Source organism: Macrobrachium rosenbergii, chromosome 35 (genome assembly GCF_040412425.1).
Source record: "Macrobrachium rosenbergii isolate ZJJX-2024 chromosome 35, ASM4041242v1, whole genome shotgun sequence".
Lineage (NCBI taxonomy): Eukaryota > Metazoa > Arthropoda > Malacostraca > Decapoda > Palaemonidae > Macrobrachium > Macrobrachium rosenbergii.
This window is the reverse complement of record NC_089775.1, coordinates 2,258,504-2,273,503: the sequence shown is the minus strand read 5'-3', so window position 1 is coordinate 2,273,503 and position 15,000 is coordinate 2,258,504. Positions and strand designations below refer to the sequence as shown.

Sequence of the window (15,000 nt, the reverse complement as noted above, 5' to 3'; positions counted from 1 at the left end):
AGGTTTGTAAGCACTGGTGAAACTTCTTGGTGTAATAGTACAAAAGGCATTTGTGTCACTGTTGTGAAGATCTGTTGAACAATCTTGATATTATAGCGAGTGTTCAGTAAATGTGCTAAACGGTGATGAGTTCGGGTCGTTTCGGCCGTAAGTCGTTTAGGCTGTAAGCACGTTTATGTGCAAAATGGGTGCAAAAATAATGTTGGTAAATACATTAATGTCTTATATTGTTTTGGATGCTACAGCCTAAATGATACAGCTGAAACGACCAGGACCGACAGTGATGTTGACTTCCTAGACATATCAAAGCAGGGGACACAGTTAGATTGTCACTTAGTCCACAAGGACAATCTGGAATAGACAGGAAGCGAATCAGAGGTGTTAGAACGATAATCACAAAAAAATAATAATTCTGAAAATCACTCTACTTATTTTAATGTACAAAACCAACTCATTCACTCTAGTGTCAGTGTTGTGATCCGAAGGGTTGACGTGTAGATGATTCTTATATTCATTTTCAGATGCCCCGATTTGACCCGCCATGGATCCTCGCGTCACCGTGAATTTCGTCTGCCAGCGCTGCACGCAGCCCATACATTTGGATGCAGGCTTCTCCCACCTCAACGAACACACGCTTGCCGAACTCGCTCGTAAGTTAACGTTCGTGTTTAGTCATCGTCTGTGTAATTTTAATGTTGCTATTGCAAACAAAACAGAAGTTAATCTCTTATTTATCGCCCCTTCAGTACCGATATACCAGGGAATCGATGCCGACTTCGATCCGTCAGATGAGTCTCTGGACAAGCTCGTCCCTCCCCTTCGCCTGTCGGATTCGGGCCATCACAACCACGGGTTTATGCTGGTCGGCGAGTCCTACGACACGGAGAAAACTCAGCCTTTGAAGGTGAGGCGTAACTGCGTTATCACTCCCTTCTGCGTTCAGGCAGTCAGTAAGGGAGGTTTGGTAGGCCAGTACAAAAATGTTCGTTAGCTTTTCTGTGGTTCACAGATATATTGCTTTCTTTGTTGTTCTAATTCATTCTCTTCAATGGCCTCCTCCAACCTAGCTTTTCATTCCTCTAACTTTGCGTTGCCCTAATTTTTTTACCGTTTATTTTAGAACATCTCTCTCTCTGGCCATTCCAGTTGAATAATAACAGTCATGTATTTTCCAATTGAAATGGTTAATTTGTATTGTTACATCTTTTACTGTTTGCTCAGTAGATGGTTAATCTTGGCCCTTTTTTTTTATAAAAGGTCTAATTATGCTAACAGGACAGCTTGTCAGATACCTATGCTTAGCACACGTTCGCTCGTCTGTCATAGGTCAGACGTAGGTGTCTAGATGAATTCATAGTTATTAAAGTCGTGAGACTTTAATTGACATCCTGAGTTTGTGTGTTGCGGCCAAATTGGTCAATGGTTTGAGGTTTATAAACAGAAGTCCATTAAATTTATCTCTTCTTGCAGTGCAGTGATAAACTGATTTTTGCAGCTTTGATGAATGTTGAATGGTAGTTATTAGACTATATTAGCATTTGTGATACTTTGATGTCTGCTGCAAAATTTATGCAAATTTAAATATGGTTTATATAAATACAAATAACACAAGGAACTTGTTAAACTGTCTTTTCCCCAAGATTTTGCGAAGTGTTTTCCAATCTTAAAACCTTGAAATTGAATTTAAAACAAGAAACGTGTCAAAAAGATTTGTTTGTAAGTACTTTAACTTCGTACTAGATGGAACGATAACAGTCAAATTTTTTGAGAAAATGGCAGACGAATTTCTCTACACTGAACTAGACCTTTCGTACACATTTACCCTGAAAAAAATGACCGTTACCCCATTTCCTCCAGGTTGTCACCGGCTTGTACGACCTGGTCAGCTCGAACAGCGACATAGACCACCCGCTGTGCGAGGAATGCACGGACGCCCTTCTGGACATGATGGACACGACTCTGTCTCGGACTCAGAAGCAGGCACAGATGTCCCAGCAGCTCCTGGCCTCGTTGAACAAGATGCCCGACGAAGACGTCACGGCTCTGGAGAATGAACTCAAGAGTGTATGGTGCAGTGGATTTTTTTGTTTGTTTTTGACAGTTAGAATTGTTTGTCGAGTACATTGACCCCCGGTATTCATGGGAGTGCATGCCACAGCCCCCTGTGAATAGCTTAAACCCGTGAATACTTGACAGCCCTCTAAAAATGGTTATAGCTGCCTATTTTGATAGTTCAAACGCAAAAAACCCTTTAAAAACTCTTATACCTGAGTATTTTAATAGTTTTATCACAAAAAAGTGCATTAAGTCACGAAAATATGATAATACAGTAATTAGTGAATATTTCTCTATGAAAAATACCGCAAATAGTCGAATTTCCCTGTGAATAACGTGTATATACGTTCCGCGAAAATCCATGAATCTGGAACCACGAATAGGCAGGGGTCCACTGTACAGTGGTCTCCTAAACACAGACCTTCAAAGATACGAACCTATGTGTGCGATATTTGGGATATATAAACTTTGCTTCATGTATTTCATTGCCACTTCCCCTTCCATCCCTTTTACCTTACCTTCATTCATATTCTCTTTCTTCCATCTTACTCTCCATCCTCCCCCAACAGTTGTTTCATAGCGCAACTGCGAGGTCTTCCTCCTGTTACACCTTCCAAACCTTTTTGTTCTCAATTTACCTTTCAGCGCTGAATGGTCTCGTAGGTTGCAGCGATTGGCTTTAGGCCAAAATTTCGTATTCCATACTATTCTATTCATTTCCACCCTTTCAAGGGAAGATTAAAGATTTTCATTTAACTTTTGTTTTATGTACAAAGATCAAAATGCCTTGTTAGAAAGCTTTATTACTGGACAGTGCTATATGGCATAGGCTATCTATAATGCTTGATGCATAGACTTAACTTTGTTCCATTTGCAAAGCAGGTCTTGGAACAGGAGTGGGTTGTGTGTAGAGGACCACAGTACCGTGTCATCTTGTTGCTTTCATGGATTTTTGCTTTTATTTATTTATTTTTAACGGTTAATTACATATTGTTCCTCAGCTTTGATTAGGATTTTGAAATCTACCCATTTTTCATGTTTTCTGTTCCTCATTTGATTGCTCATGTTCCTTCGAGAAGTCCAGAATTATAGTAGGCCTTTTGGCTTGCTCAGTGTTTACGAATCATGCTCGTTCTCAGTAATGTAGTAACAATAAATTGTCATCTAACACAAACCTTTATTATACAAGTCCAAACACCCCTTGTGTTAAGTTTACGAAGTCAGAATCAGCTAACCTCATACTGGGACCACCACCTTCCCTTTTCCTGTGGCAGAACCTTACTGTAGGAATCTTATGTCTTCTGTGGGTGTTATCACCCTTCTTGGGGAACGGCATCGCTCTCCGGTGAGTCGGGAGCTTAAGAAAAGTTCTCCTTTCGGATAGATGTTCCCTAAAGGGATCCTGATTCGTAAAATTTGATGTCTGCAAGGTATGGCTTACATATGAGGAAGGTACTTTTCACACCCTGATCCTATGCAGATCTCAGGGGACTCGCTATTCGAAAAGCATTCTTTTGACTAGCCTTATAGCTTGGTTACGTTACTCTTCACTATTTGTAGCAGTAATAATACAGTACTTTTATCTTGGTACGGAAGGATTGCTTGTCCCGGAGGTTAGAAAGTGACAAGGGTACAGTATTTATGAAACTTACAAAGACCTATTATTTTCGTAGGTACCGCCTCTCCGAAATAAACGCCTGCGTTATCCTTTACAGCTCGAGTTGGAGGAAGAGCGCCTGCTGGTTGAACTGGCCGAGACCCAGAAGGAACAGGAGGTCGTCATGACCATCTTGGAGAAGCACGAGGAGGAGAAAGCCAGGCTGCAGGACGAAGAGGAACGATATTGGAGGGAGTACTGCTCTCACAAATACCAACTCACGCAGATGGAGGACGAAAACAGGAGGTAGGACGTTTGGTTTTTCGCGTGGGAGGCTGTCGGTCGGTTCCTCTGATAATAGTACGCTTTTACTCTACCTCCATTCGTATTCCCTTTCTTCCGTCTTACTTTCCACCTTCTCCTGACGATAATTTCGTAGTGCGACTGCGAGGTTTTCCTCCTGTTACGCCTTTCAAACCTTCTCACTCTCAATTTCCTTTTCAGCGCTGAATGACCCCGTAATTCCCAGTGCTTGTCCTGTGTCCTAAATTTTATTTTCCATTCCTACAGCAATGCTGTAAGTTTCTGTAATTTGCTATAATGCTTCTATAACTTCTTAAGGGACTCTAATGCATTGCAATGTAAAGTTTGTCTGAAGATTTAAATAAGTATTTTGGATGAGAGAAGGTACATTGATGCTGTTTAAAGCTGGTAACAGTCTCATAAAGTCTGTATAATGTAAAGTGTGATAGCGTGAAGCTATTGTGACAATGTTAAGGTCTATTATTGTAAGGTTGATGTCAGCTGTTATCAGATAACTTACCTGACCTTTGTGTTAACATCTGTAATCCTCTTATGGCCAGTGTTTAAGAGTGTGTATGTGGTTTTAATGTTTCTCAATACTGTTTGAAAGATTACACAAGAAGATCCTATATTTTTCATAGCACTGTATTCTCATCAAGGTTTTTAATCCTACCATCAGATCAGATTTCTAGGTTTCATACGTCCCTTTTTAAGCGTAGTCATTTCTCACTACTATAAGATTGAAATTAGCAGGAAGAAGAACTTGTTGTAATGCCCAGGGAATCCTGGATAACAAAATGGTCTAGATATACGCCGGACATAAGCGAAGATTTTATTGTGACGTTTTGTTTTTAAAGCATAAATTTCCTTCCCAGCTTGAAGAATCAGCTGCAGTACACTCAGAACCAGCTGGAACGCCTGAAGAAGACCAACGTCTTCAACACGACGTTCCACATCTGGTACTCCGGTCACTTCGGAACGATCAACAACCTCCGGCTCGGCCGTCTCCCGACGGCGCCCGTCACCTGGCCGGAGATCAACGCCGCTTGGGGCCAGACTGTGCTTCTCCTCGCTTCCCTCGCGAGGAAGATAGGACTCAAGTTCTCCAAGTATAGGCTCGTGCCTTTTGGGAATCACTCCTACATTGAGGTCAGTGTCTTGGATGCCGTCGGTTTGGTTTGGTACGTTTCAAGCGAAGATCTGATGCAGTGTGTTACACTTCCCAAATGCTATTCACCTTGCAATTTAATACATTTTTTATCTATTTATGAATTTATTAATGTAGTTTTTCTTTTTAATAAGTGAAACCAAAAATGTAATTTTCTAGGGTGCATATTGAAGTCTTCATACACAATATTTTTGTGAAAAAGTTTTAGAGCAAATATATGTTCCTTGCAAAATATTGTGTCAAAAACTTGATTGTCTAGGCACAGCCATAGTCCTCAAAATGTGTCATTTATAATCAGCCTCACATTTTCTTGTACCACTGTATCTTTGTATCCAATGGATGAAATAATTTTACAACTTCAAAATCTCAACAGTTGAGGACTGGTTCCCATGATTCAGCATCGGTCAAACCCGAAGGGGACACTGTCACATCTTTTTTCATCTCCACAGGTGACTGGAGAAAACCGCGAACTCCCAATTTGAGGATTAGATGCCATGATTCAGCATTGTTCAAACCCGAAGGGGACACTGTCACATCTTTTTTCATCTCCACAGGTGATCGGAGAAAACCGCGAACTCTCATTTTGAGGATTAGACGCCATGATTCAGCATCGTTCAAATCCGAAGGGGACATTGTAACATCCTTTTTCGTCTCCGCAGGTGATCGGAGAGAACCGCGAGCTCCCGCTGTACGGTTCTGGAGGCTTCAGGTTCCTTTGGGACACCAAATTCGATGCCGGAATGGTGGCTTTCCTGGAGTGTGTCGCGGAGTTCCAGCAGCACGTCGAAGCCCAGGGGGGACAGTCGGCGAAGTTCTGTCTGCCGTACCGCATCAACAAACACTTTATAGAGGACCCGACCTCCAACAATTCCATGTCGATCAAGTGAGTCTAGAGTTGACGGGTCGCGGTTTTGTTGTTTTAAAGATTTTGTCGTGATTTTTTGAAGTTTGATTTTGCAGGTCACGTATCTTGGTTTATTGGTGAAATTGTCAAAATTTGATGTTGTAATTTTAGCTGTAAATACAAACCAATCTTTTACAGTGAAACTTTCCAGTCGACTGGAAGGTTACTTTGTTTATGTGGCTTACAGTAACATTTATTTCAGTTTTCCTATTATATTGAGGTGAAAAATCCACTCATTAATATGAACTTATGACATTCATGAACACTCCAATAAGTTTGTCCCTGTAGGGGGTTAGTGCCGTCATTGCACCTCACGCTATGCAGCGTAGGCATCACGTAAGGTTCTTTTTAGCATCCTTTCGACCCCAAACAGCAACCCCTTTCATTCCTTTGACTGTACCTCCAATCATATTCTCTTTTTGTCCATCTTACTTTCCCAACCCCTCTCCTAACAATTGTTTCGTAGTGCAGCTGCTTTGAGGTTTTTCTCCTGTTACAACTTTCAAACCTTTCGAATACCAATTTCCCTGTCAGCGTTGAATGAACTCGCATGTCCCAGCAATTGTCCATGGACCAGAATTCTATATTCCGTTTAATTCCAGAAATGAGTCTGTGTGAAATATGAAGAGAAAAGTACACTATCTTGATGATTTTTATCACCTTTAAATGATTAGGAACTAGACTGACTTTCGTTTGGAAGGCCGTGCCGTTAGGGCTGTCCAATTTCTTTAGACTGGCGCCTGTTCCTCTTACTTCTTCGTAGCGAACGCCACATTCTTTGGGAGCTTGAATTCCAAGCCAGTGGCCCCTTTTTGGGGGCCTTGTTCCATATGAGTAGGTCTAACCTTCGGTTTATAAAAATAATAATTAAGTTCTTGTGTAAGGACAAAAAAACAAAAATAAAAAGATTTCTGATTGATTTGGAGGTGAAAATTGGAGTAAGGTATAAATAAACAGTCTCAAGGTGGTCATTTCACCTTCCCAAATTGGCTATCCAGAATCTTAGAATTTTGCTGCACTTGAAAAAGTGTTTTGTTTGAGTCAGGCCTGTGATTGAGGCACAAATTTGAACGACTAATCTAATCAGTAGGAAATTGAGAGTTATTCTTGTCAATGAGATATCTGTGATATTAACATTATAGTCCCACTGGGTTATTATTTTTGACTGTGGTACTGTTTCTCAAACTCAGTATTGAGCAAGTTTTAAAAGGTGCCTTTAACGATTCTATCCACAAACTGCGACTACTTGATCTTTTACAGTTTCAGTAAGTGTGGTTCCTCTTTTTGGCTACAGCAAGAAGGAATCTTTTATTTTTGCAAAACACATTACTGTCTTTGTTAGAGAAATTACCTTAATATAATAGTAATATTAATAAGAAGAAAAAGAAGACCATTTAATCTTTTACAGTCTCTCAATAAGTGTGGTACATGTTTTTGGTTACAGTAAGAAGGGACCTTTCATATCTTGAAAAGCATTGCTATTTTGTTAGAGAAATAACCTTAAAATAATAATAATAATAATAATCTTTTCCAGAATGCAATTCAACAGCGAAGAACAGTGGACGAAAGCCTTGAAGTTCTTGCTTACGAACCTCAAGTGGGGTTTAACGTGGGTTTCCTCTGCGCTATTCTCCAGCTCCCAGGGCGAGAACTAACATGACGGCAGGAGGATTCGTCGAGGAGGGCAGCTTTAGCGTTGCGCAGTGCAACGTTGAACAGTAGGCTAGTAATCGGAGTGTGATGAGGACCTCTGAGAAAACCGTCGTAATCAACGGATTGATGATATACCTTTTAAATCTCGTATTGATGACACGAGGCTTGATTGTCGATCTGTGCAGTCCTAAACGCCCTGGCCATTCGTTGCAAAATCACCCTGAACATTGGACAGAGGACCTCTGAGAAAACCGTCGTAATCAACAGATTGATGATATACCTTTTAAATCTCGAATTGATGACACGAGGCGTGATTGTCGATCCGTGCAGTCCTAAACGCCCTGGCCATTCGTTGCAAAATCACCCTGAACATCGGACTAAGCTAACAGAGAACTGTTTTGGCTGTCAGACTGATATTGGTACGATAAAAGATGTAAATAGTGTTTTAATTATGGTCGGTACATAACAAACACGAGTCTTTCTTATTTACATTATAAGTAAGTTATGAAACTGTCCCTTACATTATAAGTACAGTGATATTTCCTTCTTCGTTTTCTGTAATCACGTCGCCAAGTCCAGTCGCTGGCGCGTCCAGTGAATTTGTTTAAATTTCGCAGACGTGGTTTTAGACGTGGTAATGCGAGGTGCATTTTTCCTCGTACGGTACTGAATCCTGTCGCTGATTTTGACTCGCGTACAGTACGGAACCTTCATATGTGATATGCGTGTAAAGTAAACGTGTCTTGTTTGTAAATAAATGTTTATACAAGTGTAATAATCTTTGTTTCTCACTGTCACTTGGATATTGTAAGTACAAAGGCACTTAAAGTTGCTTTAGTGTGTGGAACTGGTATGAGGTTAAGAATGTGGTTAGACAGTTGTTTTAGATGAAGGAAAAGATATTTGGAGGTTACTGACGATGAGTATGTGTTAATTTTATATGTAGGTAATCATTTATGAATGGAAGGCATAATGTATTTTTGATAGAAATTAGAGGAAATATTGACAGTAGTGTATGCTGTAATGTACAGAAACATTGTTAGATATTTATCCTTTGTAGATATGGGTACCTCGTGTAACCAGTCACCAAATGTATGGTAAAAATTCTTGTTACATTACAGGAATGCGGAATTACTCGGAAAATGCTCATAACTAAAACATTTGCAATTTCTGACTCCAAACGTATGGTAAAAATTCTTGTTACACAACAGGACTGTGGAATTACTCGGAAAATGCTCATAACTAAAACATTTGCAATTCCTGACTCTTAGCTATTTGTCTAAAAAGAGTCGTTTTTTAATGAGAGCTAAAAATTGAAGCCAGGCATGTTGAGGTATCAAAGTTAAAGAAGTAGAACAGCAAAACATTAAACACACTCTTTTCAATGTCTCAAACGCAGAGTAAGGTTGGGAGTACCCTAGTGTTTGGGTGAATAGTCTAATTCTCATAAATCATAATCTTCTACAGTAGAATCGACTGATAATTCTCCGAGGTATACATATAGTATTAATTATTAAATTCCCAATTTGATCGTATTTAAGTTAAGCTAATGACAAGTCTTGAATCTGATTGAGAAATAAAACTATCTTTCCTCCCCGTGATATTCTGGGTTGTGGCAGCCATAACTTAATTAGCATTTTTGAGCTTAATATTCCTCTCAAGACTCCGTTATGAACAGAATAACGTTATTTACTTCGTTCTTTCATAACTAGTCATGTTTTAATAACGTCAGATTTAATTTTAAAAGCGAGAGATAGATTTATAAGTTCTTAGAAATAATTTACGTCTAAATAGTTTAGTTATTGCAGAAAATAGCTCAAATAAAGAAAACGGGAACTATAAACTTGTATTATCTCTCGCAAAATTAAGATAAAATTTTAATATATACATATATATAGATAAAATTTTCATTAAAATTATCATTAAAAATTATAATTTAACATTTTAAAATTAATTAAAGTCTTTAATTATAGTTTAAATGATATAATAAGCGACATTTTATGAGAACCATTATTAAAAATTCTGAAAGAATACGGGATCGCCTTCATCAAATTTACCAAGACTCAAAAATCGTTTATTTACGTCAAAAGTTCCGTTCGTGTTTTCGTTATTTTAACGCATTTACAGTGTGCATTTCGCGCCTGCGCGCTTCACGTTCGTAAATGGAGTATTAACGAACGGCATAGGGTTAATAATGACCCAAATTAAGGACAAATATGTGAAAAATGACCGAAAATATGAAGCGGAGTCGGTTGACGACGTCTACGAAGATCCCGCTGGTTGAGACGAGAGGTGAGAAAAATATTTTATGTTTTTTAATATTTTAAGTCTTTTTACTGTATTTTACGACGTAATTAACCAATGATACGGCAAGATACAACACTAAACTGTATTTTGAAAGTATCTGGGTAATGGATTAACCTCCAGGAATGAAATAATTAACCGATTTGTAATGGGATCTTCAGGTCAGACTGAATGTAAACAAAGCAACTTCTTTCAGAAATCGGTTGGAATTCAGTCAAAGTTTTTATATTTAATATAAAACGAATATTTTAGTTTGTATATTTTATTTATTATATTTATTATAAAATATCGAGAATATTTTAGAGTGTTAGGTTATTTTTTTATAAAATATGGCAATTATTTTGAGGTTATTAAGTGTTTATTATTGTAATATATACCGCGAATATTTTAGCTGACATAAAATGTCAATATTTTATGATTAGTTTTAAAATGTCACAAATTTATTAGTTTGTTTTATTGATTTATTATAAAATTAGACGATATTTTATTTGATCTATTATAAAATATAAATCATTTATTTACTAAAAAAATTACAGCGAATATTTTAATATATATTTTTAATTCATCAAATGTATTATCTTATATACACACACACATATATATATATATATATATATATATATATATATATATATATATATATATATATATATATATATATATATATATATTACTTAGCAGATTTAGTTCAAATTTCTCTACGGTTTAGCATCACAACGTAGAGATTGTGTACAAACATACGCATGTACGCGCACGCGCGCATATGCGATGCGTAGCTAAGGAAAAAGAAGGATATATCAAATTGAGCAGAAAGCCAATAATTCAGATACAAAGCCATTTTGGGGAACGTCAGTTCAGCAGTTTCGTAGATAATGCCTTTCTCTCTCTCTCTCTCTCTCTCTCTCTCTCTCTCTCTCTCTCTCTCTCTCTCTCTCTCTCTCTCTCTAAGTTAATCTGACAACAGAGGGAATCTCTTTATACTTGTGGGAGTCAGTTCGGCTCCCAGAGAGAGAGAGAGAGAGAGAGAGAGAGAGAGAGAGAGAGAGAGAGAGAGAGAGAGAGAGAGAGAGAGAGAGAGAGAGAGGTCCACCCATCCATTTAGAAACCTTCACAGTCGGCAATTATTGGTCCCAAAATCATCCAAAACAAATAAAAAAAAAAAAAGATTTTTTGAGGCAGTTTTTTTTCTGTTCTCATTTGAACTAGAACAAACATGAACACATACAAACAAAAGCACATGAAACCCCACACAAACAAACCCCACCCAAACAAAAACAAACACACAAACAACCAAAAACACACACAGACACCAACCTGTTATATACTTACTCGCCATTAAAAGTTTCTCATTATCGTAATTAAAAGGATTTATTTTTTTTTTTTACTTTGAGCAAATATTTGGCGAGACGTCTCAGGTACCTTTGGTTAGAGAGAGAGAGAGAGAAGAGAGAGAGAGAAAGGTGAACTTCGCTCTCTCTCTCTCTCTCTCTCTCTCTCTCTCTCTCTGTCAACATTGAACTTTTTCCTTCATAATTACTTATCATTATTTAGTTCATGCCTTTGGTAGAAGAGAGAGAGAGAGAGATAACAGCTTTCCCTCAGAGAGAGAGAGAGAGAGAGAGAACAGCTTTCCCTCAGAGAGAGAGAGAGAGAGAGAGAGAGAGAGAGAGATAACAGCTTTCCCTTAGAGAGAAAGAGAGAGAGAGAGAGAGAGAGAGAGAGAGAGAGAGAGAGAGAGAGAGAGAGAGAAATAATAGCTTTCCCTCAGAGAGAGAGAGATAGATAGAAATAGAGAGAGAGAGAGAGAGAGAGAGAGAGATAGAAATAGAGAGAGAGAGAGATAGATAGACAGAAATAGAGAGAGAGAGAGAGAGGCAAAAGATGCCTAGAAAGTATTATTATTATTATTATTATTATTATTATTATTATTATTATTATTATTTTCAGGTCTGACATAACTACCAATTACACACCTACCTTCAAATCCCTCCTACGATGGCAACGGTCTCGGCGCTAGATGATGCAACAGCTCAATCAATTTATCCTGGCAGAGGTCTGAGGTGAGTTTCAGTGCCTTGGTAGTGAGCTGATTCCGGTGGGTTGCAGGTGAGGCGGAGTCGGGTGTAGGGCTTGCAACCTCATCCTGCGATATTTTATGTGTAGTCAAACCATTCTCTCTCTCTCTCTCTCTCTCTCTCTCTCTCTCTCTCTCTCTCTCTCTATATATATATATATATATATATATATATATATATATATATATATATGTATATATATATTCTCTCTCTCTCTCTCTCTCTCTCTCTCTCTCTCTCTCTCTCTCTCTCTCTCTCTCTCTCTCTCTCTCTCTCTCTCTCTAAACTTTCACACGACTCTCCCATCACCCCAAATCACCATCATCAACTAATCAATTCATCCCCGCCGCCGCCCCCCCCCAAAAAAAAATAGTTCCACTCGACTCCTCATCAGATCAAATGGAGAATCATAATCAGTCAATATCGTATTTGTTTGAGTTACGCCTGAGACGTCTCGAAGAGACTCCCGTTTTCTATGAGTTTGTTTACATTTCGGATAGCTTCTTCTTCTGCTGATTCCTCGTGGGATTCCTGGGCTTGTTTTTGAACGTTTTTTTTTGTGTTTTTGGTGATTATTTTAGTTGATTTGGTTATTTTTATATATTTTGTTTGTTTTGTTTATTATTTTTCGCAGCGTTTTAGCTTCTTGTTTATCTTAATTTATTTTTATATAAGATTTATTTGTTTTTTTTTATTATTTGACGTTTTATAAAGCATTTTTAGTTTGCTCTGGAACAAGATTATGTCCTATTTATAAAATATGTTCTTTATATTTTCATTTATTTTTACTACGTCAGAATTAATATTGATTATTTTAATATGCATGTAATGATTCTGTAACAGAATACTCTTTTGTTTAGTGTTTTTGTTAAGCAAGATCTGTACAGATTCATATAACGTGATTATCCGTGTTCAGTGTAGTGTAAAGTTCTTGTAATGTACGTATAGATACTCGTGTATGTGTGTATATATATGTAATATATATGTCTATATATATGTATATGTCAGGTGTGTGTATATATATATATATATATATATAAGATTATATATATATATATATATATATATATATATATATATATATATATATATATATATATATATATATATATATATATATATATATATATATATATATATACACACACACACACACACACACTGCACACACACATACACATTAGTTATACGCATTAACATCCTGCCTTTAAGATATACCCAGGAAAAATTGGACTTTACGTCCTCAAAGAACTTTCTTTGTCAGGGCAGAACAAGAGTCTGATACAACGGCTTGCTTTTTTTTTTTTTTTTAATTTTAATCTTTACATAAAAACCTACTCCATTTTCCCCCCTACTGTGAGCCAGGCGTACCCATAAGTACTCTCTCTCTCTCTCTCTCTCTCTCTCTCTCTCTCTCTCTCTCTCCTCTCTCTCCGGGTACATGTTGCTGTTACGTAACCATTCCTATTCACCTCTTTTGGGGAGAGGCATACCTTTGTTCGGTCTACAGACCCCCTCTACCTCCCACCCCCACCCCTGCAGAATCAATCCAGGACGTCTAGTGGTTCCTAATTCCCCGAAAAAAGAGGAAAGGGGTCCTTTTTGTCCGGGGGGTAAGGGGGTGGGTGTAGTGGGTGTTTGTGTAAGGGGGTGGGTGTAGGTATATAATGATAAAGTACACATACCAGAGTTCCAGACTTAGTAATTTGTACCCTACTCTTAGTCTGGCGTTCTGAACCCATGTTTGCCTCGAAAAATATTAAATAAACGTAGATAATGGATAAATAAGGAAGTGAAAGCATGAATAATAGATAAACGACTAATTAAATTGGTAAATAAGCCGATAAATGGATAATGAAAAAAAAATACAAAGATTGATATCAACAAAAATAAACACGGAATGTTTTGTGTTGCGTGGTGACAAAATACAAACCCTTTTATGAGAGAGAGAGAGAGAGAGAGAGAGAGAGAGAGAGAGAGAGAGAGAGAGAGAGAGAGAGGCATCTGTAGAATTGTACAGCCTCTGTCTCTCTGTCTCTCTCTCTCTCTCTCTCTCGTATATCTCGCTGACCAAAAATGAAATTGAATTATATCTATATTTTTCCTCTCTCATATTTTGATGACCAAAAAACAAATTGAAATATATCCGTCTCTACATTCATCTACATTGCTTAGTGAGAGAGAGAGAGAGAGAGAGAGAGAGAGAGAGAGAGAGAGAGAGAGAGAGAGAGAGAGAGAGAGAGAGAGAATCCAAATAATGGTACCGCAGCGAAAAAAGCTTTATAACCTAAAAAAAAATTGACGGCTGTTGAGTGTAGAATAAAAAAAAACTCTTCAGGAAGTAGTTTCATTTCTATAGGGGCTGTTTTTTTCTCCATCCAATGTCCCTTTGTCTCACGAACTGTCCGTCTAGACAGCCGAGCTGTCTGTCTTGTAAATGTCTGTTATTTTTACATTTTTTTTTGTCTGTTCGTAGAGAATATGTAGGTCGGTAGAATTATTGTTCTTTGAAAGGTTTTATGATTCACAGACTGGCTGTTGTATTTTGAGTTATGTTTTATTAAAAGGCGTTTCGTTAAAAGGCTTTCTATTAAAAGGTCTTTCATTTGAAGGCCTTATATTAAAAGGCCTGTCATTAGAAGGCCTTTTATTTATAGTAACTTTAAAAGTCCCTAAAAGAATGTTGTATATAGCATTTAAGATTTATATTTAAAAGGCCGTTGTGTAACTTCTAAAAGGCCATTTAATTTAGAGGCTGTTAACTTAATATATTATCTTTAAAAGGCATTGTGATAAAAAGGCCATATATATATATATAGGCTATATAATATATATATATATTTAAATATATTTACATGTACGATAAACAATAATCTTTGTTATTTGTTCTCTATTTACAGAACTTTAATTACATTTTCTGTAATTGTTTTTTGTTCAAAAA

The 15,000-nt window shown here is 37.4% G+C and overlaps 1 protein-coding gene and 1 long non-coding RNA gene across 2 annotated transcripts in view; both read left to right on the top strand.

Moving 5' to 3' along the window:
• Positions 1–8,455, top strand: part of Atg6 (Beclin-1-like Atg6) — a 10,332-nt gene extending 1,877 nt beyond the window's left edge. The window contains exons 2-8 of the mRNA XM_067134062.1: positions 522–650; positions 747–904; positions 1,858–2,064; positions 3,771–3,958; positions 4,831–5,104; positions 5,783–6,006; positions 7,562–8,455. Of these exons, the coding sequence (XP_066990163.1) occupies positions 542–650; positions 747–904; positions 1,858–2,064; positions 3,771–3,958; positions 4,831–5,104; positions 5,783–6,006; positions 7,562–7,682 (1,281 nt within the window). The 5' untranslated portion in view covers positions 522–541 and the 3' untranslated portion in view covers positions 7,683–8,455. The remainder of the gene's footprint in view (positions 1–521; positions 651–746; positions 905–1,857; positions 2,065–3,770; positions 3,959–4,830; positions 5,105–5,782; positions 6,007–7,561) is intronic.
• Positions 8,456–9,745: 1,290 nt separating this feature from the next.
• The window catches only part of LOC136856224 (uncharacterized), a 43,307-nt gene continuing 38,052 nt past the window's right edge, over positions 9,746–15,000 (top strand). Inside the window, exons 1-2 of the long non-coding RNA XR_010858289.1 lie at positions 9,746–9,972; positions 11,932–12,044. This is a non-coding gene — a long non-coding RNA (uncharacterized lncRNA). The remainder of the gene's footprint in view (positions 9,973–11,931; positions 12,045–15,000) is intronic.